Source organism: Cucurbita pepo, chromosome LG01 (genome assembly GCF_002806865.2).
Source record: "Cucurbita pepo subsp. pepo cultivar mu-cu-16 chromosome LG01, ASM280686v2, whole genome shotgun sequence".
Taxonomy (NCBI): Eukaryota; Viridiplantae; Streptophyta; class Magnoliopsida; order Cucurbitales; family Cucurbitaceae; genus Cucurbita; species Cucurbita pepo.
Genome location: NC_036638.1, coordinates 4,830,855 through 4,853,028, shown reverse-complemented (window position 1 = coordinate 4,853,028; position 22,174 = coordinate 4,830,855). Strand labels below are relative to the sequence as shown.

The following is a 22,174-nucleotide window of genomic DNA, read 5'->3' as shown; positions in this document are numbered from 1 at the left end:
TTGACTTATAAAACAAAACTTGTATAACCATTACAAACAAATAGGTGCAACAAATATACATATCCGTTCTATTTGTAGTAAATAAAACGGTAAGAATTCATCTGGAAAAAGAATTCATTTTTGACTCAAAACACATTGTTGGATTAAAATTTAGAAAAAGAGAAAAAAAAAATGTTGGGTTGGGAGGTTCGTCGAAAAAGCCCATATCTAGAAGGGTAGTTTTGGGCATACAAGTTGGTGCCAATCCCAGTATTTGAAGTCGGCTGTCTCTCCGTATTGTCTACATTTTCGAAGTGGGGCACCCGATTTGGGAGGGACAATTTCTTCAATTTTGCTTTCCGAGATTTCGGAAAGCTAAATCTTCAGAACCAGGAATCAGAGAGAGAGAGAGAGAGAGAGAGAGAGAGATAGAGAGACCACCGAGATAATATGGCCCGGAGACCCGACGATGACTACGATTACCTCTTCAAAGTTGTGCTAATCGGCGATTCCGGCGTTGGAAAATCCAACCTTCTTTCCCGGTTCACTCGGAATGAGTTTTGTTTGGAGTCCAAGTCCACCATTGGCGTCGAATTCGCCACTCGTACTCTTCAGGTCTCTCTCTCAATTTTCTCTCTCATTTCGGTATTTATATCTACGTTCGTTGTATGTTTGTGTGCTTTACATTCTCGATCTATGTAAAAATTCGCGGGAACGCGAATTTTTTTTTGGAGAATTTTTTGTTGTACTTCAAGTAATGATCTGATTTTTTTTTTTTTTTTTTTTTTTTTTTTTTTTTTTTTTTTTTTTTTTTTTTTTTTNTAAAACTGGCGGTTTTTATTTGAATTGAGATTGTGCATCTTCGCTTGCGGATCTGCGTTCTCAATTGGTTGTTCTGGTAATTTTCGTTTTAATTTAGGGGAATGCGGGAAATTGGTCGTCTTTTTACTGCTTTGGATTAGGACAACGAATTGAGAAAAATGTCTATGGATTTGTTTAGGTTTATAACTTTTGATTGAAGTTATTCAGATTCTGATCTGCTATGGGCTAGAGATTTCATCCTAACTTTTAATGGAGATACATCTGCAGATCATGATTGGTTGTTTTTATGCCGATTAATTTCCCACAAAACCTTAACGCCAAATATGAATCTGAATTAACGACTCCTTTTCTGGTAATCCAATTATTATCTTAGTTCTTATACAAATTTTGATTATGCAAATTTACAGTTTAAACCATTCGAGTGTTCTATAAAGGACAAGCATTTTACAAATTGTTAAACAATGAAGAATCATATACAATTCTTCTACCCGCAACACCTGATTTACACTGCAGTATGAGGTCATTTAAATCTCAGTTTCTTGGACTATGGCTGGTAGATAGAATTTTTTATTTAGTTTGTGTCCTGTTACACATATAGATGTTTTGATAATAGATTTTGGAACTTCTTGGATCAATGTCGTCTTCAAATGGCTATGTGATATTAGTGTCACATTTGTTGAACTGAAAGAAAATGTTCTCTTTTTTCTTTTTCTACTGCGCTTTGACTATCAAAGTTACCAAGAAAAGAAATGCTACATACTTTATATTAGGTTGAGGGAAGAACCGTGAAAGCTCAGATATGGGACACAGCCGGTCAAGAGCGTTACAGAGCAATAACCAGTGCTTACTATAGGGGTGCCCTTGGAGCCCTTCTAGTATACGATGTAACGAAACCGATGACATTCGACAATGTAAACCGTTGGTTGAAGGAACTTAGGGACCATGCAGATTCCAACATAGTCATCATGTTAATCGGTAACAAGACCGATCTGAAACACCTCCGAGCAGTGGCGACAGAAGACGCACAGAGCTACGCCGAGAAAGAAGGGCTGTCACTCATTGAAACTTCTGCTCTTGAAGCAACAAACGTGGAGAAGGCTTTCCAAACCATTCTCTCAGAGATATATAGGATAATCAGTAAGAAGTCCCTCAATTCGGATGAGCCTGCTGCTGCTGCTAACATCAAGGAAGGAAAAAGCATTGTGGTTGGTGAATCAGAGGCCAATTCAAAGAAGGCTTGTTGCTCCTCTTCTTAAGTTCAGAAAGATATCCCCACAATTTTTTGTAACTCTCCTCTCTCTCTCTCCCTCTGTTCTTGGTCATCTGCTTACGCATATCTTTCTAGTTACCAACTCTATTCTGTTATTCTTGTTTGCTTGGATTTTGTTGGTGTATAATTTTCATATAATTTATATTTTACTTAGATTCTTTTTCAAGAGATCATTGAGATCTCATGTCAGAAACACTATTGAGCGGTTCATTTCAGAGTTTGTCTGTTTTTATGGAATCTCTATGTTGGAGAATCAAATGTGAATGTCTTATTTTAATATCCGTGAGGCTTATGTGTATCCAACTAGTTTTGTTCTTAAGAACTGTTGATTTTAAAGTGGCTATTGACCATATTCTTTCTAACATACTTGAGTATCAATGCAGTTAACATTCTTAGCATCCGAAGAACTCAACTCATAATTTCAAAATGAGGATGGTTTAACCATAATCGGCATTCACTCATGCAATCGACTTAGAGGTTAGTTGTTCTAAACAACCTAAGTCTACCGCTAGCATCTTCTCTTTAAGGTTTTTAAAATGCAAACAGATGTTTTCACTCTCTTAAAGAAAACAAAAAAGTTATTATCAGAGTTATTAGTCATTTATTTATTATTTTTTAAAATTTTTTAGTTAAATGTTGTGTAATGCAATCTATAAATTTTTAAATAAACCTTCAATTTTGTATAGATATTATATTAGATTGTTTTTTCTTTTTTTAAATAATGTAATAAAAACTAACATAAATACATCATTTATGTATTTATCTATTAACCCATTGAAATAACCTTGAAAGTTAATACAATTACCCTTTTATTTTAATATTTTATCTATTAAACTATAACAGCTTATTAAACCATAGAATTTAAATAAAGGAAAGATTAACTTTTAAGTTAATTATAAGTTTAGATAATATACTTTAAAAATTAATGTTAATGCCTAATAAATTCAATACATACACTATATTTTTAAAAACTAATTAATTATATTAGATATAAAATTGAATTTTATAATTGGGTCTAATAAATTTACAATTTTTCAAAAGAATACTAGAAACCATTTACCTTGAAACAATATTTTTTTAAAACTAAGAGATTATTATACAGAAAATTATTTTAAAGTTAAAAAAAAAAAAACAAATAAACCCAAATATGGAAGATTTAGAAACAAAACCTATAATATTTATAAGGAAGGAAACAAAGAAAAAGGTATTGTCAGATGCGGTCAGGAAGTAGGGTCCAGTTCCACGTGAGGGTAGGGGTAAAATGGTAAAATAAGAAAAACAGTTCGGGAGAGAGAGAAAAGAAAGGTAAGGATTTTGGTTTGGGGTAGAAAAAGACGCATCCAGTCTCCACCACACCACACCACACCGCACCACACCATATTGTCAAAAATCCCATTCCCCACCCTTTCCTTCCTTCCTTCCTTCCTTCCTTCCTCCATTGCCAATGCCACCACTGACCCATTGATTCCAACTACCACATACAAATCAAAACAAAACATATACTGTAAAATTAAGATTCACTCACACCACTACGCGATCTCCCTCTGGTTTTTGTTCTTGTTCTTCCTCCACAGCCCTTTTTCTTTTCTTCCCCTTCCCATTCAACCGACTTCCCCTGTATCTCTCTGCCCCAGATTCATCTTCTTCTTCCCTCTTTCTGCGAAGGTAGCCTCTTTCCCCATCTGGGTCGCTCTCTTTTTTGTTGCAAACGCTAATATCACTCTTCTTCTCGACTTGTTAACCCAACTCCACTTCTGGGTTTCTTTCTGTTTTGTTTTCTAGTTTATGCATGATGGGGGAGAGAACCCCACCTGGGAGTTACTTCCATTACCCTCCCCCTTCTGCCCACGCATCTCCTCACAGGACTCCATCCATTCCCTTAGATCGGGAGAGGTAATTTTTCTTCTTCATTTTTTTTGCTTTTCTTTATCTACTGCTGATTCATTCTGATTCTTTCTTTGTTTGATTCATCATGTATAACGTCCTGTTTTAATTGTGTTGTATTATGTTGTGTTGGTTTGATAATCTTTGTCTGTGCTACTGAGTATGGAGTTGTGTTGCTTTTGGACGTGATGTGTTGTATGTGATGGTGATTTTGTGTTGTGTGAAAATGGCAGGTATCTTGCTGAATTACTGTCAGAGAGACAGAAATTGGGTCCTTTCGTGCAGGTTTTGCCTCATTGTAGCAGACTTCTGAATCAGGGTGGGTTTGCAAGATCTCTCTCTACTTTGCATTTTGTTGTTGAAACATCTATTCTTATTTCTTATGCTGACATTAGTGGAATCAAGGGTATCTATCAAGTGGTATTAGAGCATCAATGTAAGCAATAACTTGTTGGATGAAAGAAAAGCTTAAGGCTCAAGTGGGTTTTCTATAGAAGGAAATTTAAGATGCTGAAAGGTGTTGGTGACAGGAATTCGTTGACTCGAAAGCAAGCAAGCTCAATAATGGCGAAGAAGATGCTAATCATGTTTGGTCAGGTAGAACAATTGTTGAAGGAGATATTGTCACTTGCTATTAGCGAAGCAAATCTCCAACGAGCAAAATGATGGAATTTGTCACCGTAACGGCCCAAACCTACTGCTAGCAGATATTGTCTTCTTTGGGCTTTCCCTTTCGGGTTCCTCTCAAGATTTTTAAACACGTCTGCTAGGGAGAGGTTTCCACACCTTATAAAGAATGTTTCGTTCTCCTCCCCAATCGATGTGGGATCTCACAATCCACCTCCCTTTGAGGCCAAATGTCCTTGCTGCCACTCGTACCTTCTCGAGTTGATGTGGGACACCCCAAATTCACCAGTATGATGGATCATGTAGCATGGAGTAGTATAGTCTTTGCCATTCATAAGGTAGTTTAGGAGAGTAGTTTTGTGTTCGTTTGCAACCACCAGTTGTAAATAGAGGTTCGGTGGTGGCTGCGGGAGAGAGAGCTTTGTGGTTGTTTGGCTCAAGGTTGCTAAAAAATTCGAAATCCATTTTACCTTGAGGTACTTGAGATTATCTCCAAGAGTGTCATCTTCTCCATGTGGACGGAGGCAAAAATGTATTTTCCTACCTTACTCAGTACTTTGTCAACTCGTAACTAATTAGACCATGGTCGACTACAATTTTTCCTACGTCTTGACCCATAAAAAATGATGTTAACGAACTTGGGATGATTTTATGCATCTAAGACATGTTAACGGTTTTTTGGATCCTCTGCCCCACATGAATAGGCATGTGGTGATAATTTTCTGTCAGTAACAAGCCAACTATCTGCAATTCGCCAGTAACCAGCTTAAACACGAGTATTTCTTAAGTCAGTTGCATGAACACCCCTTAAGTTATTACCTATCGTTGCAGAGATCAGACGTCTATCGGGCCTCAATCAAACTTCCGTGGATCATGAGAGATTTGAGCACGGGAGCCCTTACAGGTCATTAGGCCAGCTATCGAACGGAAGGCCAATGGACTTGGAAGGTTGGCCTCCAATGCAAATGGAGGTAAATATATAAATATCCTACTGGATTTAAATTTTTTCGTATATTTAACGTCAAGTGTCCTTAATCTATTTCTTTTTACTTTTGCTAGTTACTCAATAGGAAGGTTTTCTCTTTAATCAGTGATTTCTTGGTATGAGAATATTTTTGAAAAATTGGAAAACCAAGCTTGACAATAGCCTACCTAGTTATTAAAATTTCATCTGGGCTTGAATCCTGAACTTTGTAGGGTATCTCCAGAGGTCCCTAGTCCTTACTACAGCGGTACTCGTTGGTTCTGACCCGAGCATTCTCAAAATAGAATTCGTAGTCTTCGTATTTGTGATTTACACATGTGATTTAGTTATAAAATACTTCTACTGCAGGGAAGTGGACATGTCCACAGTTTGGGGCCCCTTCAAGCTCATTCAATGGCATGGCCGAGGGTTCAAGGAATTCCTACGACACCGATAGTTAAGAGAGTCGTTAGACTTGATGTACCTGTTGACAAATATCCAAATGTAAGTTAAAATATTTTTATGTTAGGTGGTGATTGTACTGACCTTTTGCCTCTCTGATGTTAGTAGTTTCTTGCTCAAATCACGGCAGTATAATTTCGTTGGACGACTTCTCGGACCGCGTGGGAACTCCTTGAAAAGAGTTGAAGCCTTGACAGAATGTAGGGTGTACATAAGAGGCAAGGGCTCTATCAAGGATGCTTTAGAGGTACTAAAAAAACTACTCGGTGTTTGTATTATACTCGTTTTTTTTTTGTGGTTAATCTTTTCTAACCTGTGATATACATATTTTGTTGAACACAACTCTTTGTGGGTAACACTCGCACTCTTTATTAACACTAATCGAAAAGAGATTACAAAACACTTTGTAGAAAATATACAATGGACTCATACAATTATTGGGTTTGACCCTACTTGGCTAGTGATGATATTTCAACATATTTTACTTGCTTTCTCTTATGAGTTCTCTCTCTCTCGTCTTTGAGATAACTGCTCGATTATAGATTTCGAGTAGTCAGCCTTTCATTTATGTCTTTAATATATGTTGGGAATATGGATATGGGAGGATTTGATATTACTTGCAATGGATATGAATGTTGTGGTTTAGGAAGAGAAGCTAAAGGACAAGCCTGGGTATGAGCATCTTAATGAGCCGTTGCATCTCTTGGTTGAGGCAGAATTCCCAGAGGATACAATAAACTCTCGCTTGGATCATGCAGTGGCTGTGTTAGAAAGCCTTTTGAAGCCTGTGGTATGAACAAAACATCTCAATCACCAACAAATCCTCTCATTGTTTTCTCATGGAGCTTTTGTTATTCCAGGATGAATTGCTTGATCAATATAAGAAGCAACAGCTAAGAGAATTGGCATTACTAAATGGCACCCTGAGGGAGGAAAGTCCAAGTATGAGCCCAAGCATGTCTCCGTTTAACACCACGGGGCTCAAACGGGCCAAGACAGGGAGGTAGTAGGAACAGTGACTTCCCGACAGCATCGACGAGAGATGACGAGCTTCGTCGACGCTTTGTTCAAACCATGGAAGCTGGTTTCATCATTGAATAGCAAGTTAACTTTTGCTGGCTTCACATGGTCAAGAGTTTGGGTGATTTTGCTCAGCTCAATCTGATAGGCCTATGTTAATTGGCTCACCACTTTTTTCCCCTTAATATAGGAGGGAAGGAGAATCCCCTCCACCATTTGAACATTTTTTCATTTTTTTTTTCCTAAGGTAGTAATTTAATTTAGGTTAAATTACAAATGCAGTTCCATCAACAACTTTTAACGGATATGTTTATTTACTCCTTAAAATTTAAATGTTATTGCTCTAGACTTTAATTTGTGATTTTTATGTAATTTCGGGTGGTAATCGTGTTAATTAAATGTGACAGCAGAAGGAAGTGAGAAGCCATTTATGAATGCACCATGCTCTTTCTTGGAAACAGCATCTCTTCTATATATATATATATATATATATATATATATATATATATAACCCATAGCCTATAACTTTATTAACTTTGAAATTAATTAAAATATATTAAAATAAATAATGAAAATTTTGCTTATTTAGTCACTAAATGAAGTTCGTCTAATGATTAACAAATTTTTTAAAAAATTAAAATTAATTTATAGAATTGATATAAATTGAATTATATATTTAATAAAACTCCTAAAATTTTAATTGTGTAACTGGTAGATCCTCCCATTTTAAAAAATTCAAAAGTTTATCCAACAATCACAATTATTTAAGTTAAAAATGTTAATATAAAAAATTATCATAATTAATAATTTATTAACATGAGTTTGATGAAATAGAATGAATCATAGCACACACACGAATGTGATCAATATTTGAACCAGCTGATATGTTTATACGGTAAATGCATCGGTGAAAGAACAAAATATTTGAGAACTTAACCCTTTCATTAATAAACTCGTTATATAACATCAATTTTACATATATGAACTCATCAATTTTACATGCTATAAGCACTCATTTTATCCTCAATTGGATAAACTAATACATCTAAAATTGTAGAAAAGAAAAAAAATAAAATAAAACTAACCTTACAGCAAACTACCGTCTTATGATCTTTAGACATTTGACATGCAACAATTCCAAGATAATGTTTTCTAAGCCTGTGATAGAATTTCAGATGAAGGAATATTGTCAATTATAAGGTACAGGAATCTGAAAATTATATGTAAATTATATGTACAGGAATCTGAATATTGTCAATTATAAGGTACAAAAGAGAGACAAAAGCAAGAGAAGTGCCCCTTTTGAACATTTGAGGTGTGATAAAACATTTGATATATACTGCCTAACTTGTGAGGGCCCCAAAAAGAAATGACAGCTCACTATTGAATGCAGATGCAAGAACAGTCTAAAACAAACAAGCAAGTCGGGGTATAGAGTGTAATCGCAAGAACAGCATAAAAGCGAATATATTAGGTCTAAAAGCTTCAAAAGGTCTGACAAGCTACACAACAGCCAGTGCATCAATTCATAAAGTCACTGAACAAGTAAATAATTAGAGTAGCTTTTGCTGCAATATCATCTTCTATGGGAAATGTTCTTATATGGTATTTTCTAGAATGCGTGGGAGTATCATAAAATATTTTAACAGCTCCTAGTTATTATTTTGTAATTATGATTCATTTTTACTGATACTAATTGGTAGAACGTCTTGCAATGCTAATGGCAGTGCTAGCATGTTGCCTTCTCCATCATACCTTTCCTATGGGCAGTGCTCAAAATAGACATTCTTTTATGAATAGTACTTGAAAGTTTATATAGATATAATGTTGTCTTACATAGTCTCGCCCCCACGAAGCACCTTAAGCATAGTCTCTAAGGAAGCTATTTACTTTTAAAACACCATGACAGGCTTTTCCACTTCCCGTTTAAGAGTTTTTAATTGTAATTTGTAAGTTCAAGTCAAGATGAAAGAGTCAACATTGCAATGAAGGGTTGGCAAAGAAAAAAAATCGAAACGAGGAGAAAATAGGGGAAGTAGGAGTTGGTTGATATGTACAGAGCTTTTTAGCCTTTTAGGATGTAAAATGGTTCCAAAACCAAGAAATGGAGAAGCAAAACTGAGAATCTCCTATAATTTAGTGTGTTACTCCCAAGGATAATAAGAACTTAATGGCAACATCATAGAGAAAAAGACTGAATGAGATATAAATTAGAGAAGAAAAATGATTACTCGTCAGGAAGCCATGAATAGAAACATACATATGGCGTTCGATGGATTTTCTAATACTGAATTCATCATGAGAAACCATATCATCTAAAAGACATGACAATACCACTCCAGCATATCAGATATGTATAAAGCTATTTCAGGTGAAAAATAAAAGGATGACGAGTTCAAAGACATACCCAACTTCAGTGAAGTAAATTTCAGATATCCTTCAATCCCGAAGACCAAGCTCAACTTCAAGCTCATCGTCTTCTTCAAACAATTTCAGAAGTCGGGCATATTGCTCCTCTCTTCTCTTTTTTTGCCATAACTTGAAAAGGAAAAATGACAACACCACTACCAAAAGACCAAGGAGGATGATTGCAATCATCGAGCTAGTGTTGCTTCTGGAGGATGGATGATTTCCAGATTTAATACCATCTTTGGGAGTGGAGTCATCAGAAAGGGCTGTAGCAGCCAACCAAAAGAAGTGTTATGAGATAGCTACAAAAGATAGTATTCATGTCTCAATATTGGCTAATTGATGTCTAGAAATTTATCATTCGACAGCAAAATTCATTTCAAGATAAAAGATCATGGAAAATGCACAAAAATAAGAGTAACCATGTGATTTGGAGTATACACAGGTAAAATACTAATGCATGATTGCATCTCCCTCAGCAATGAACAATGAGTACGGGTTTGAAGGGAAATAAGCAACGAAGCCAGAGGTGAACTGAAACTCCTCATTTTCATTCTCAATTAGCAAAATTGTGCGTAGCCACTGAAAGAACAAACTTCATGGCTGCTTTTTTGTACAGTTTTTGTAATTTCATACACCTATAAAAACATGTACAAGAAGTTGTTTTTTATGTCGACAAGGATTCTTTATATATATATATATAGACACACAGATTAAGTAGTACTGCTACTTCGTGCATCTGCTTGGCTCGCTTATACATTGCGAAATTGAGATTCACACATCCCCTTAGATCGTAATACAGCAACCAAATTTCATTCAAACAACAATGAAGTTCTGTAAGTATTATTTTAACTAAGAAAACATAAACAAACAAAGATTTCAACTAGTTAACATGGAAGGAGATTGAAAATCAAACAAAAACGAGATCTGAATACAAATTCATGAAAAGAAAAGGTTTCCAAAGTCAATTGCGTCCCTCTCAATTCGGTTCACCTCAACCGCTTCCAGTAACAGAACAAGCAAAAACAAGGAAACGAGAATTTGCATAAAATCAAAGAACGGATCATAGAAACTAAATAAAAATTGAATTAAGCGAAGTATAAATTAACAGAAAGGACAAGAAAGAGAGATCTGAAGAAAGTACCGGAGACGAATAGAAGAGAAAGCAAAGCCGAAAACGAAATAAAATCAGACGATCTGCGACTCAAATTTGCGCTCATCTCTGTGTCTATCTGTTTCTGGCAAACTCGAAAACAAATTCTGTCGCTCGCTCGCTCGCTCGCGGCAGAGAAATGGAAGTTGAAGGGAAAGCTGAAAGCTGCAAAACCACGCTAACGCTACACGGTTGGAAGTTACCTGAAGAGTGAAGAACCAAGATGGTTGATTAAAATTCCTTCAAATTTTACGAGTATATTTTCAAAATTGATTTTAATTTTATTTGATATTCTCAGGATAAATGCCGTTTTCGAGATTTTTAATTATAAACTTTAGACGGTTGAAAGTCCATTTTTTTAAGCTTATAGGTATTCGAATATTCCACGTTGAATTATTGACTTCAATATTGTTTTAAAAAAATGTATAATAACTGTGTAAAGTTTGAATGTTGTGTATAGTAAATTTTTAAGAATACTCCACATGGTCTGGCAACTTCATTTCAACCATCTTCAGTTTTGTATGATTTGAGTAGTAGAATACAATTGAAATGAATTTCAACTTTAAATTAATTTAGTTTTTAGAGCTAAATAAATTTAATAAGCAACTTGCTAATAGTTATATCAAAATATAATAAAACCCTTAAAACTAATAATTAACATCAATTATGTTTGAAGTTTTGGGCGCTAACAAAAGTTCAATGGTAGAATCGAACTTGGACGGAGCAAAAAGGGATGTCAGGAGGCTGCGAAGACCACAGAATAAAGCCAAAATGGACAGAGAAGAACAGCATTTACACCAAAGAAAGCACTGAAAAAAGCCAAATCAGCCACTTAATACGCAAAACAAAGATCCAAACCCAAATTTGGAGAAGATCTTGCGGCTGAAGAATCAAAATAATCGAGGAAATTTCAAAAAACTCGTTGAAAAAATCAAATGGACAAGACAAGAATCAGCCACCAAATTTACACCCAAGGAAAAAGAGATCAGCTGAAGAATACACAACACAGTACCAAAGTCGGACACTAAATACATTCAACACAGACCCAACCCCAATTCTAGAAACATATTCGAATTTTAAAAACAACAAAAACAAAGGGTTTCTTTCCATCATAGCCCACATTCCAGATTCAAAAANAAATACATGCGCACTCATTTAGATATTCAAGAAATTGCCCAAACTAAAAGGCTCAAATTAAATTTGGACAATCTTGCTTCTTAAAAAGAAAAAAAAAAGCTAAGTCGTAATGGATAAACTAAAAAGGGAGGAAAGTGGATTTTATAAATCATAACAGCACTGGCTAAGCTAAATGGCTTGAAATTTAAATAGAAAATCAAAGAAGGGTGTGTTCAGTTTGCCTCAGATAATAAATAAAAGACAAAATCTACTTCAAAAGACGGCAGAAAACAAAATCGACCCAAAATGTCCACAGAAACCTTCCTCCCAAGTCAGTCCTCTAGCCCAACAACAAATGATGTTCTGTCTATTTCTCACTTGAAGCATTTGGCATCCAAGAGAGCCTCTCCCTCAAATGGTTCCTGATCTTCAATCATTTGGTTAACTCTCTCCTTCTGGGCTTCATCGGAGATATCGACCTTCTTCCACTCGTACAGCTCCATGTCATAGCACTCGTCCATAACAAATTGTGGGATTTCTTGCCCACGGAAAAGCCATAGCCCCTTCACCTTGAAGGGTGCCTCTGATCCGATCACAAGCATCTTTCCAAAGGCATATTTACGAGCAAGATCCATTCTCTGGAGAAATCCGCTGACTTTGTTCAAAGTCACAAAGGAAACTGTGTTCTCGTCATTGTACTTGTAATCACAGAACCAAAGGGAGTACCCTTCAGGATCGTACATGTCCCAGAATCCTGCATCACGTGTAGACAAATGAACATAGAAGACTTCAATTATACAATTCCTTCAAGGGGAAAAAAGTTATTGATTCTTAACTTCTCAAGAAACATAATGAAACAGATGGGGCTTAAGAATGGCCATACCTTTGATTGCAACCTCACGGAAGTTAGTTTTTGTGTTCGAGTAGAGACGTTTCCACTCATCCAAAATCATCTTACTGGGAGGAAGGAGGTCAAGAGGATTTTTGGCCTTGGGCTTTGGTGCATCCTCTTCCTCTGCAGGTGCTGCTGCTTTGGGCTTCTCTTCCTTCTTAGGCTCAGCCTTTGGCTTGGCAGCTGCTGCAGCCTCTCCCGGTGTTTTCACTGGTGGAACAGTTTCTGTCTGCTTAAACTCACCAATAATCTTCTTGAAATTTGGTTGATTGACCATTGTCCAGAAGTACCTCTCGACGTGAGGGAACTCAGAAGTAAAGCTTTTAGTCAACAGAAAAGAGATTCCCCAATACAAATTGCATGTTACAATGATATCAGCCAGTGTCACAGAATGTCCAACAAGGTATGTGTTTGAAGCAAGGTAAGAGTTCAGAGCAGCAAAAGAGCGTTTTAGGGCAGCGTTTGCAGCTTCTTCAACCTTTATGATGAAAATAAAATGCACGGTGTCATGTGCCAGAGAAATAAGAAGGCAAAGTCATTCGTAGGTAACCAAAAAAAAAATCACTCATACATGAAATATAGGACTCAGGAAGGAAAGAAAAAAATGGAAAAGAGTGAAATTGAAAACCAAAAAGACCAATTTCTCAATCCACTTTTCATTTTCTATTACTACCCACGACACAAGTGAAGAATACAAGAAGAAAAAATTCAAATTTGAATAAGAATTCGCACAGAAAACGTTATCAATAATTCAGCCACATTGTAAGAAAAACTCACTCGATTAGATATAAAAGAGAAACTAACTTACAGCAGCATGGTAAGCACGATATCCATATCTAGGCCCTGCTAAAGCACCAATATGAACATCAATTTCAAGTGTGGCAAAGTCAATCCATTGTTCAACATGTCCCTGAAAACAAATAGAGTGAAAAGGTTTAATAAAAGCAAACAACTTCATTCTAATTAAAGAAAAGAAAAGGAGAATAATCAAAACCAACAAAGAATAAGAACAAAGGATCTTACATATTCAATTGGAGAAGAACCAAATAAACCACAGTCCTTCAAGCGAGCAACTGTAGCAACAAGAAAAAAAAAACCATAAAACAAAAGAAGAGGAATAATTCCGCTTAACTCGTGTGCATAGTTATTAAGTCACTCCCATGGAGAAAGCATAACAATAATTACCATAGCGAGCTATGGCATTGCTCTCAAAGATACCACCTTCGGGTGTTTCAAGCACAGGAACCTGAAACATTAAGATCCATTATTTTTTAAGCAAAGAGCTAGAATAAAGAACTACAATCTCTAACACGAACAGATCACCAGACCAAGAGCAAGATATTTGTTTACCTTCCCAATAGGATTCATTTTGAGAAACTCAGGAGACTTATTGGTTACGCCCATGGTAAAACCTGGGGCAAGGTCAACCTTGACACCATTGTATTCTGCAACTATAAGAGCTTTGTAAGCATTTTTGTTAGTGTTCCAGGAGTACAGAACCTGCAAAATGAACACGTATATACATCAATAACATGTCAAACGATTATCAACTGAAAAATGACAAAATCCAATTTCAATGAATTCATTAATAACTGAAACCAAGGAGTAAGCACACAATAAACTTCATTGGTGTGTAATTAGACAATAACGCGTTAGGCTTTGGCATGATAAACTTCTTTGAACGGGTGGGAGTACTAAGTTTGGAATATTTTAAGAAATCTCAATCAATAGAAACCCCAAGAACAATAAGATTGAACTTGCAAAAAAAAAAACGGAAAAGCAATCCTCAATCGTCAATAATGTAAAAAAAGCAACTAGTTCAGCAATCGTTCAACACTTTTTATGCAATGACATATGTCAACATGAGACACTATCCAATTTCAGGAGTAAACAGCGCACGGTAGTGATTCGGACACAAAAGAGTATTACTATCAAAATAGCATGGTCCAAAAATAAGATCAGAAAATTCAAACCAGAGTTGAAAAGCGGAATAAAACATGAACCCTACGCTAGAACTATCCAATTACAGTTTCCATTTTTCCATAAAACCCATCAATCAAACCAAACGGCAACACGTCAGATCCAAAATAATCCAAGATAAATTCCCACGTTCTGGAACCAATTCGTATAAAATATCAGAAGTAACGAGAGACTCACCAGAGCCATCGCTTCGCTGTAGAAAAAACGTTTCGCTCAAAGAATACAGATCTGAGCAAACAACAAACGTAGCGGTTAGTTACAGAAAGAAATACAGATACAATTCAATCGATTTGTGATTGATTTCTGATGAAATAGACAAGATCAACTAAAGAAACAAGTGATGAAGTTGAGAGAGAGACCTGGGGGCGAGCGATAGCAAGAGTAAGCCTGCTGCGGGAGGTGTGTTATAATGAGCAAAAACTAGGGTTTTAAAGGTGTTTCAGGATCGGGTATTCGTCTTTGGGCTCCATGGCCCGACACACCCAGCCTAATTTTGTTCTAAATAATAATAATAATAATAAAAATAAAATAAATATCATACATGGCAGCATCACCCACCCTTCTTTCAAAAGCTTTTTTTTTTTTTTTTTTTAACATTTCAAATTTAATCTTGTAACATAAATTCTTTCAAATATTATCCTAACAAATCGCGACAAAACATATAAAACAATATATTAAGTGATATAAAACGTTTCATTGAATTTAAAATAACGATATTTAGACATGTCAACTTTTCATTTGACATTTTAATTATTTTTCTACGTTACCAATAATTTTAAAACGTTTTGAAACCTTTTGAAAGAAATCCACATAGAACCGTAAAAACTAAGAAAATTCTTCAATTTTTTCGAGAGAAAATGTTAGGAGATTTAAGTTTGACTCGACTCGAGGGTCTTATTTATATAAACCTATAGGAAATGTTTGCTAAAATTAAATAACATATTTTAATAGAGTATCAATTTAGTTGATCAAGTAATGCACCCGTGGAGTTCCTTAGGTATAGCATCCCACCGATCCTCACATTAACTGTACTATGTGGTGTTGTTATAAAGACAAAATTCTATGTACTCTTTCACTACGACGAGAATTTTGCCTTTTTACTGAGTGAGTTGCATATAAAGACTAGCCAAAACAACTTAGATCCTTAACCAAAAAGAAGATATACCAGTCTACAATAAGCTAGCATAACTTTAGTCATTGAATACATATGTTGGGACTACTTAAATCATCACACTTCTTTCCGATTTTTTGAATGACATTAGTGGAAGAACAAACCGAGTGGTAGCCTAATTAAAAACTTACCCAACAAGAAATTTTTGTTACTTTAGGATCGTTGTAGTTACGGTCGCCATTCATTGAGGTTTTGGTCGGTGGCTCTCTATGGCTAGGTCACCAAATATTATAAGTTTCCCTCTATTCAATTTATTTGAATTTCAATCAAATTTCAAATATATTTTTGTATTTAACATGTCTAATACGAGTTCTTTTTAAGTATAAATGAAAGCTTTTCAATCTAAAGCTTGCAAAGATCGAGGTTGAGTCCATGGTTGTGTGACACCCATAAGACACGAAAGTCATTTATTATAAAAACAAAGGACTTTCCGAGGACAAAAATGGGTGAGACTGAGTCTACGATCCTATCGACATATGGTCACCCACACATTATGAGAATCATAGAAAATGCATCATAACCAATGAATCAAGAGGCACAACATCTCGAAAATCGTCAAAGATTATATCCAACAAATTGATACTATTTTTTTTTTTTTTTGAGGAGATTCTTAAACATACGAAAATCCTAAAGTCATCTCTACCGAGTTTGTCAGTTGATCCTAAATATAATCCAAAGCTTACCTTGGAGCACACAAGTCTAAACAAGCTCACAACTCTACCTAAATGCAAGACGACGAGTCATTTTGTGGAATACCTTGAGCCTAAAGCCTTTTTACCTATGAAAACCTCGAGTCATCCCTATATGATTTGACAAACTCATTGTACGGATGACACTAGGCCTATTATGGAGCATGTAAGCTTAAAAAAGCACACAATTTTGCCGAATGCAAGACACATGAGTTATTCTAAGAATAATTTGGAAATCCCTAAAATAATTGAATCTAAGAAATACCAAAACTCTACTTAAGAATACACGAGAGGTCTACAACTTGTCTACCTATAGAAACTTAGAGTTATCTTTATGGAGTTTGATGAACGATCGTAAAGATAATCCAAAGTCTACCGTGAAGCACTAAAAACTAAAAGAACCATAATTTTGTTTGAGAATATTAAGACATAATGAGTTATTTAAGACAAATTTAAAAACCAGCCCATTAGAGTTAGATTGATAAAAAATGAACCCATCGGGGTTAGATGAAAAGTTCTTTTCTTAAAAAAAGATAATTACGAGAAGATTATACTCTCAAATTGGGCTCCGTACGTTCATCTTATAAGTAAAATCACAATTTCAATTAGGGGAGAGCTAAAGTTATGAATAATTTTAGATCAAGGTGATAAACCTAAGGTACAATAAAATTCAGAACAAATTCGAAATAAAAATATGAATAATTTTAAAAAGCCTTACAAAAAAGAAAAAATATTTGGAATATTTTTATTTAAAAACCCTTACAAATGCTCTTTGTCATATGCAATAAAATAAAAATAAATAAATAAATAAATAAATAAGAGCATCTTTGTGGGGGCTATTTGGAATCCAAGGTATATGGAAGCATAATGAATCCAGGGCAGGGCATTTTCTAAACCGGAAGAGGGCGTATGTTAAACCCATAGCCAAGCAACCACGAAAGAAAGGAGTCGCACGCCGCCACGACAACATCCACGTAGGCTCGGAAAAACCGAGCCAAAATTCTCGTCCGAAGCTTGAGTCTCCGACGCGCAGCTGGAGACAGCCTGTCACCAACAAAGTCCCACTCACCCATTCCCCTAACTACGTTCCCTTTGTCCCGCTCTTCTCTCTCTGTCTGGCATTCATCTTCTCTCTCTCCCTCTGCGGATTAGGGTTCTCTGGTTCCTTCTGCGATTCTTCCTAACCCCCCTTTCTGCATGCTAGATCAAGAATCCCCCCGCTGTAAGGTTCCGATTGATCTGCTTTTCGTTTGATTACGTTAGCATTTCCTTTGCCTTCTTAAATCACTTGATATCGCGTTCGTTTTTGTACTCACTTTGTTTCTGCGCATCTGTTTTTCATTGTTCATCTTAATTTTTCTCTTTTTTTTTTTTTTTAATTTTGATTTTCCTTTGAATTCGTGTTTGGCGCATTCCTGGTTTGGTTTACTTCGATTTCTTTTTATTTGGTTTTCTTTTTGGCGCAAGATGATTTTGTTAGGGTTGTATTGGCTTTGCGTTTCTTTATCTGTTCTGGTGCATTTGTTGTATGATTTTTGTTGGGGAGGGATTTGTAGTGACTGCATTTTTCAATTGTGGCTTATTAAGGGTTTAGCAGATTAAGCTCGCATAAGTGAGGATTTCTTAACGTTCCGTTTACGTTTTGTTTTCCGGAGGATTTGGTTTTCAATGTTGAGTTAAACCCTGCTTTTGTGTCTTGTTTTGAATTTCGAACTAGGAGGTGTCGTTGATATACTACTATGACCGACAATGCTGGTTACAATACGGAGGGTGTTTTGCTCAGAATGAAAATTTGTTTCAGATTTTTCCTAAGTTGCGATTATTTAGTTTGGTTTGAACGTTTTGTTGTAATTTTTCTTCATTTTTATAGAATTATTTTTACTAATGCAAACTTCATTTTTAAAAAGATAATCGATTACTGGGTGCCCCCATAAGTTTTACAAACTTTACATTGTAGATTGTAAATCCACCCTTAACTGGAGTTATGTAAGAATACTATTTTAAGTGTAGCACGGAATTGAAAGCTAAAAATCTTATTCTACCTAAACAAGTGCTACCAAAACAAGGTAGCAGAACTTTTACAGGATTGAGGATCCCAATCTCTGGCTACATCAATATGGAAGTCATCAGAAAATTGAATATTTGTGCTTGAAATTTGATTTATCATTATTATTGTTTTGTTAGAAACAGAATCCTATCCAAGATGATCAACCAAACTCATAATTACAAAGGGGCATTGAACCTAAAAATTTCCCAAAACTTCTCCAAGATCTTTTGACTTCCCTAAAAGTTCTATTTATCTCCTGCAAATCCCCTACAAACAACACATAGACGACAAAGAAACAAGACTGCATCAATTATAATTCAATGCTTCCTATCTAAATTTGTTAGTTTCTTTACCATTCGTACCATCTGTTTACTTGAGAAGCTGGCAATGTTCTTTCATTTTGGCTTATACACTAATGAATGGTATAACTTAATTCCTCTGTTACTTCGAAAAGAATTCACGCCAATCATTTCTCCTTCTCAAGTATACTTAAAGTTGATAATATTTTTTCCCGTTTGGAATGATTGAAGCAGCTAGAATCTGTAGTTTATCTTTGATTTGTTTGGCAAATACTGATACCCTTCCTCTATCATATCAGTGATATCAATGATACGAGTTATCCTTTTTGATAGCTACAATCCAATTGTTCTTTGTTTCTTGGATTCAATCTTCTTATGCTGGTGCTTCTCAGTTCTTACTTTTTCCCACTCCGGTGCAGATGTTTGAGATGGATTGTTGTGCCTAGAGCAACTTGAATACGTTGGTTGTGAACATGGTTATTGTTCTTCATGACTGCTGTTTCAAATGTTGTTGCTCTAGCATATCCTACAGAAGTTAGTGCTTTATTTGAGTTCTATGGAAATCTTCCAGTCTGGTTCGCTCTGTATATGTTCTCCTTAGAAGTGGGAGGAAAGCTAATAACGATAAGAGGTCCTTAGTATCCATGCTGGCAGAGAGTATGCGTGGAATCTGTGCATCGAGTAATGCTCCTGACGAGATTTGCTGCCGATGCATTCGGTGTGGTGACGATTTGTTTAGTGGCCCTATTGGTTCTTCTCGGTTTATTGTGCATCATTTACTCTTGCTACTTCCGATCTCGCATTCATAGTGAAGGTTGCATTCAACTCAGTTACTTCAGTGGTCCTTGGATAATTCGAATTACATTCATCTTGTTTGTGATCTGGTGGGGTCTTGGTGAAATTAGTCGGCTAAGTTTCTTGCGGGAGGAGGGACGATTGTTGCACGACTTGAAATGGCAGGAAACTGTCTGCAAATGTTACATTATTTCGAACCTCGGGTTTGCAGAACCTTGCATATTCCTCACTCTCTTGTTTTTGCTTCGAGGGCCCCTTCAGAATATGGAGTCGGGAATTCTCAGCCGCAAATGGAACAGGAAAACAGCTGGGTATATTTTTCTCTACTGCTTCCCTGTGTTTGTTCTTCAGATAGTTGTTATACTTATTGGACCCCGGCTAAACAACAATAGCAAATACGGTCAAAAACTGCCGAAATATTTTACTAGTGCAGCCACCATTGTTACTTCATCTAGTTCGAAAGGTGCTCGGGACATTGCTCTCTGTACTTCCCCTTTACTGAGTACTATCCTCCTTGGCTCTTTTGCCACCATCCTAACCACCTACTTGTTTTGGCTTGGGAGACAGATTTTGAAATTGGTCATCAATAAGAACTTGCAGAGGAGAGTTTACACATTGATATTCTCAGTTTCAGGATTCCTCCCATTAAGGGTTATATTACTCGGTTTTTCTGTTTTTCGGAAACCAGAGCGGTTTTTATTCGAAGCTCTCACTTTCTCAGCCTTTCTTGTACTTTTATGTTGTGCTGGGGTGTGTATATGCGTGCTTGTGTACCTTCCAGCGGCGGATTCATTGGCCGTGGGCAACTTACAGGATTTGGAGGCGAGGAGAAGGTTGAGCGATGATCACAATGATGGTATCTCTCTCGTTTCAAACCAGCTCCATCTTGATGATAGGGAGGCTAACCAGCCCCATCTTGATGATAGTTCCTCCCAAATGAGCCCACCCAGAAACTCCGATGCCTCCTCGACCAAGCGGGGGTCCATCTCTTTTAGAACATTTCAAAAGGATGAATCTTCTGCTGGTATGGGGTCAGCAACTTTTGTGGAGCTTAGCCTTTTCTCTCCCAGCCAAGAGGCATCCCCGTTAGGATCACCTCCGCTGCTCGGTTGGCCCATGCGCTCTGCCTGAGAAAGCACCTTATGGCTGAGGTTGTGGCAGAGTAGCCATTGATGGTGGTGGTTGAAAGCTTGTGATGAGAAACCGAGTATTTGTCAATTTAGCAAAAAAAAAAAAAAAAAAAAAAAAAAAAAAAAAAAAAAAAAAAAAAAANTAATTTTTGGCTTGTTTTTATTTTTTTCCTGTGAAATTTTAGATATGGATGAATTCGCTTTGTGGAGATCTCAAACAATTTTCCTCCTGATTCACTCTTCTAAAAGACCAAAAGAAAAAAGGAGAAAAAAAATAACCTTCAAAATTTATGTATTCATTTGCAGCATTTGCGTCTAAGCCCCATCCAACTTCAGTATTTTTTAGTGTGTGTTTCAATATTGAGTGAATTATGATTATTATCATTTATGAACATGATTGATGTTACAAAATTTGCCTAATCATTATTTTATAATATTCATAATTTATAATTTTTTTATTATTATAACAAAATTTTAATATGTTTGTAACGTAAATATACATTTTTTAATGTAAATGTGCATTTTAAAATTTTAAATTTAATGTATGGATATATTGAAAATATAAAAACATTGTTGGTTAATATCTTTCCTCAAATAATCTATTTTGAAGGTATTTTTATGAGTGTTTAAAACTACATTTAAAAATAAATAAATTTCAAATATTTTCTGAAGGTTTTTTTTTTCTTTTACAGAAATTAATTCTTCTTAGTTATTTAACAGCAATTCAGTTGATAATTATTACCTGACCATTTAATTTGATATTTATTTGACTTATGTTTTAACCTAAACATTGACTATAATTATATTGCTTATTATTACTTAATTTAAATATTGGTGGATTATAATTTTGCAACTTAGTATCTTTTTTTAAGAAATAACCATATTTGTGATTATTTTATTTAATTACCTTTAAAATATTGAAAGATGTTTATTTTAGGTTAAAAAAATTATAATCTTTTTCTAATGGAACAACTTCGACAATAAACATCAGCTTATCGATTTGTTAACTTGTTTTTGATAATAACTTGGGTCTTATTTAATAATAAGCTGGTTTTAAAACTTAAAATGGATTAAAAAAACAACCAAATTTGAAAATAGAGTAGTTGAGTTGTGCATTCTATTCAGATCGGGTGACCAACCGAGTTAATCCGAAATTTTAAGATAGTAGTAATAATTTTTCAAATCTAGTCCAATACGTGATAATTTAAAATTGGAAACAATTAATATTTTGCAAATTTCATAGTTTTTCAAAAAGGTTAAATTAAAAATAAAATAAGACTATTTTAAAATGGCTAAATTCAAAATAATATTTTATATTATTTTGAATATAAATAAGTTTTAAAATGAATATGGTATCTTTGTCTGTCTAGGTACCTAATGCAAAATTAAATATTTTTTAAAATATTTTATTGAATAAATTCAAAATAAAAAATACCATTTTTTTTTTTTTTTTTTTTTTTTTTTT

The 22,174-nt window shown here is 35.2% G+C and overlaps 4 protein-coding genes and 1 long non-coding RNA gene across 6 annotated transcripts; 3 read left to right on the top strand and 2 right to left on the bottom strand.

Annotated features, from left to right (window-relative positions):
- The first annotated feature begins 236 nt into the window (after positions 1-236).
- LOC111781246 (ras-related protein RABA2a-like) lies at positions 237-2,350 on the top strand. The gene is made up of 2 exons (XM_023661733.1): positions 237-594; positions 1,572-2,350. The coding sequence occupies exons 1-2, from the start codon at positions 430-432 to the stop codon at positions 2,055-2,057; spliced, it is 651 nt and encodes a 216-aa protein (XP_023517501.1). The 5' UTR covers positions 237-429; the 3' UTR covers positions 2,058-2,350.
- A 1,072-nt stretch (positions 2,351-3,422) lies between these two features.
- LOC111809918 (KH domain-containing protein At1g09660/At1g09670-like) lies at positions 3,423-7,463 on the top strand. The gene is made up of 8 exons (XM_023696394.1): positions 3,423-3,736; positions 3,854-3,964; positions 4,189-4,274; positions 5,414-5,553; positions 5,916-6,050; positions 6,139-6,255; positions 6,655-6,798; positions 6,869-7,463. Exons 2-8 carry the CDS (start codon positions 3,861-3,863, stop codon positions 7,013-7,015), a joined length of 873 nt encoding a protein of 290 aa, XP_023552162.1. The 5' UTR covers positions 3,423-3,736; positions 3,854-3,860; the 3' UTR covers positions 7,016-7,463.
- A 486-nt stretch (positions 7,464-7,949) lies between these two features.
- LOC111788303 lies at positions 7,950-10,853 on the bottom strand. Its single transcript, XR_002814123.1, has 3 exons — positions 10,582-10,853; positions 9,436-9,703; positions 7,950-8,186 (listed from the first exon to the last, which is right to left on the bottom strand). It is a non-coding gene; the product is annotated as an uncharacterized LOC111788303 (long non-coding RNA).
- Positions 10,854-11,841: 988 nt separating this feature from the next.
- On the bottom strand, positions 11,842-15,039 carry LOC111802567 (elongation factor 1-gamma-like). Its single transcript, XM_023686985.1, has 8 exons — positions 14,938-15,039; positions 14,756-14,806; positions 13,949-14,098; positions 13,784-13,844; positions 13,622-13,671; positions 13,407-13,508; positions 12,590-13,076; positions 11,842-12,460 (listed from the first exon to the last, which is right to left on the bottom strand). The coding sequence occupies exons 2-8, from the start codon at positions 14,762-14,764 to the stop codon at positions 12,081-12,083; spliced, it is 1,239 nt and encodes a 412-aa protein (XP_023542753.1). The 5' UTR covers positions 14,765-14,806; positions 14,938-15,039; the 3' UTR covers positions 11,842-12,080.
- A 2,472-nt stretch (positions 15,040-17,511) lies between these two features.
- On the top strand, positions 17,512-20,820 carry LOC111805394. 2 transcript variants are annotated; one of them, XM_023690474.1, is made up of 2 exons: positions 17,512-17,660; positions 19,204-20,820. In XM_023690474.1, the coding sequence occupies exon 2, from the start codon at positions 19,469-19,471 to the stop codon at positions 20,708-20,710; it is 1,242 nt and encodes a 413-aa protein (XP_023546242.1). In that variant the 5' UTR covers positions 17,512-17,660; positions 19,204-19,468; the 3' UTR covers positions 20,711-20,820. The 2 variants fall into 2 exon arrangements, with proteins under 2 accessions (XP_023546242.1, XP_023546251.1); XM_023690483.1 differs by having other exon boundaries at positions 17,512-17,665.
- Positions 20,821-22,174: the final 1,354 nt, after the last annotated feature.

What these genes read in the sequence shown, in the direction of transcription:
- LOC111781246 (XM_023661733.1), top strand. Translation starts at nt 430, where the DNA reads ATGGCCCGGAGACCCGACGATGACTACGATTACCTCTTCAAAGTTGTG. An exon ending in TCGCCACTCGTACTCTTCAG is followed by an intron (nt 595 to 1,571) that starts GTCTCTCTCTCA and finishes ACTTTATATTAG; the next exon opens with GTTGAGGGAAGAACCGTGAA.
- LOC111805394 (XM_023690474.1), top strand. Translation starts at nt 19,469, where the DNA reads ATGCTCCTGACGAGATTTGCTGCCGATGCATTCGGTGTGGTGACGATT.
- LOC111809918 (XM_023696394.1), top strand. Translation starts at nt 3,861, where the DNA reads ATGATGGGGGAGAGAACCCCACCTGGGAGTTACTTCCATTACCCTCCC. An exon ending in GGCCTCCAATGCAAATGGAG is followed by an intron (nt 5,554 to 5,915) that starts GTAAATATATAA and finishes CTTCTACTGCAG; the next exon opens with GGAAGTGGACATGTCCACAG. An exon ending in CTGTTGACAAATATCCAAAT is followed by an intron (nt 6,051 to 6,138) that starts GTAAGTTAAAAT and finishes AAATCACGGCAG; the next exon opens with TATAATTTCGTTGGACGACT.
- LOC111802567 (XM_023686985.1), bottom strand. An exon ending in CAATGCCATAGCTCGCTATG is followed by an intron (nt 13,672 to 13,783) that starts GTAATTATTGTT and finishes TTGTTGCTACAG; the next exon opens with TTGCTCGCTTGAAGGACTGT. An exon ending in GTTCTTCTCCAATTGAATAT is followed by an intron (nt 13,509 to 13,621) that starts GTAAGATCCTTT and finishes ATTTGTTTTCAG; the next exon opens with GGACATGTTGAACAATGGAT.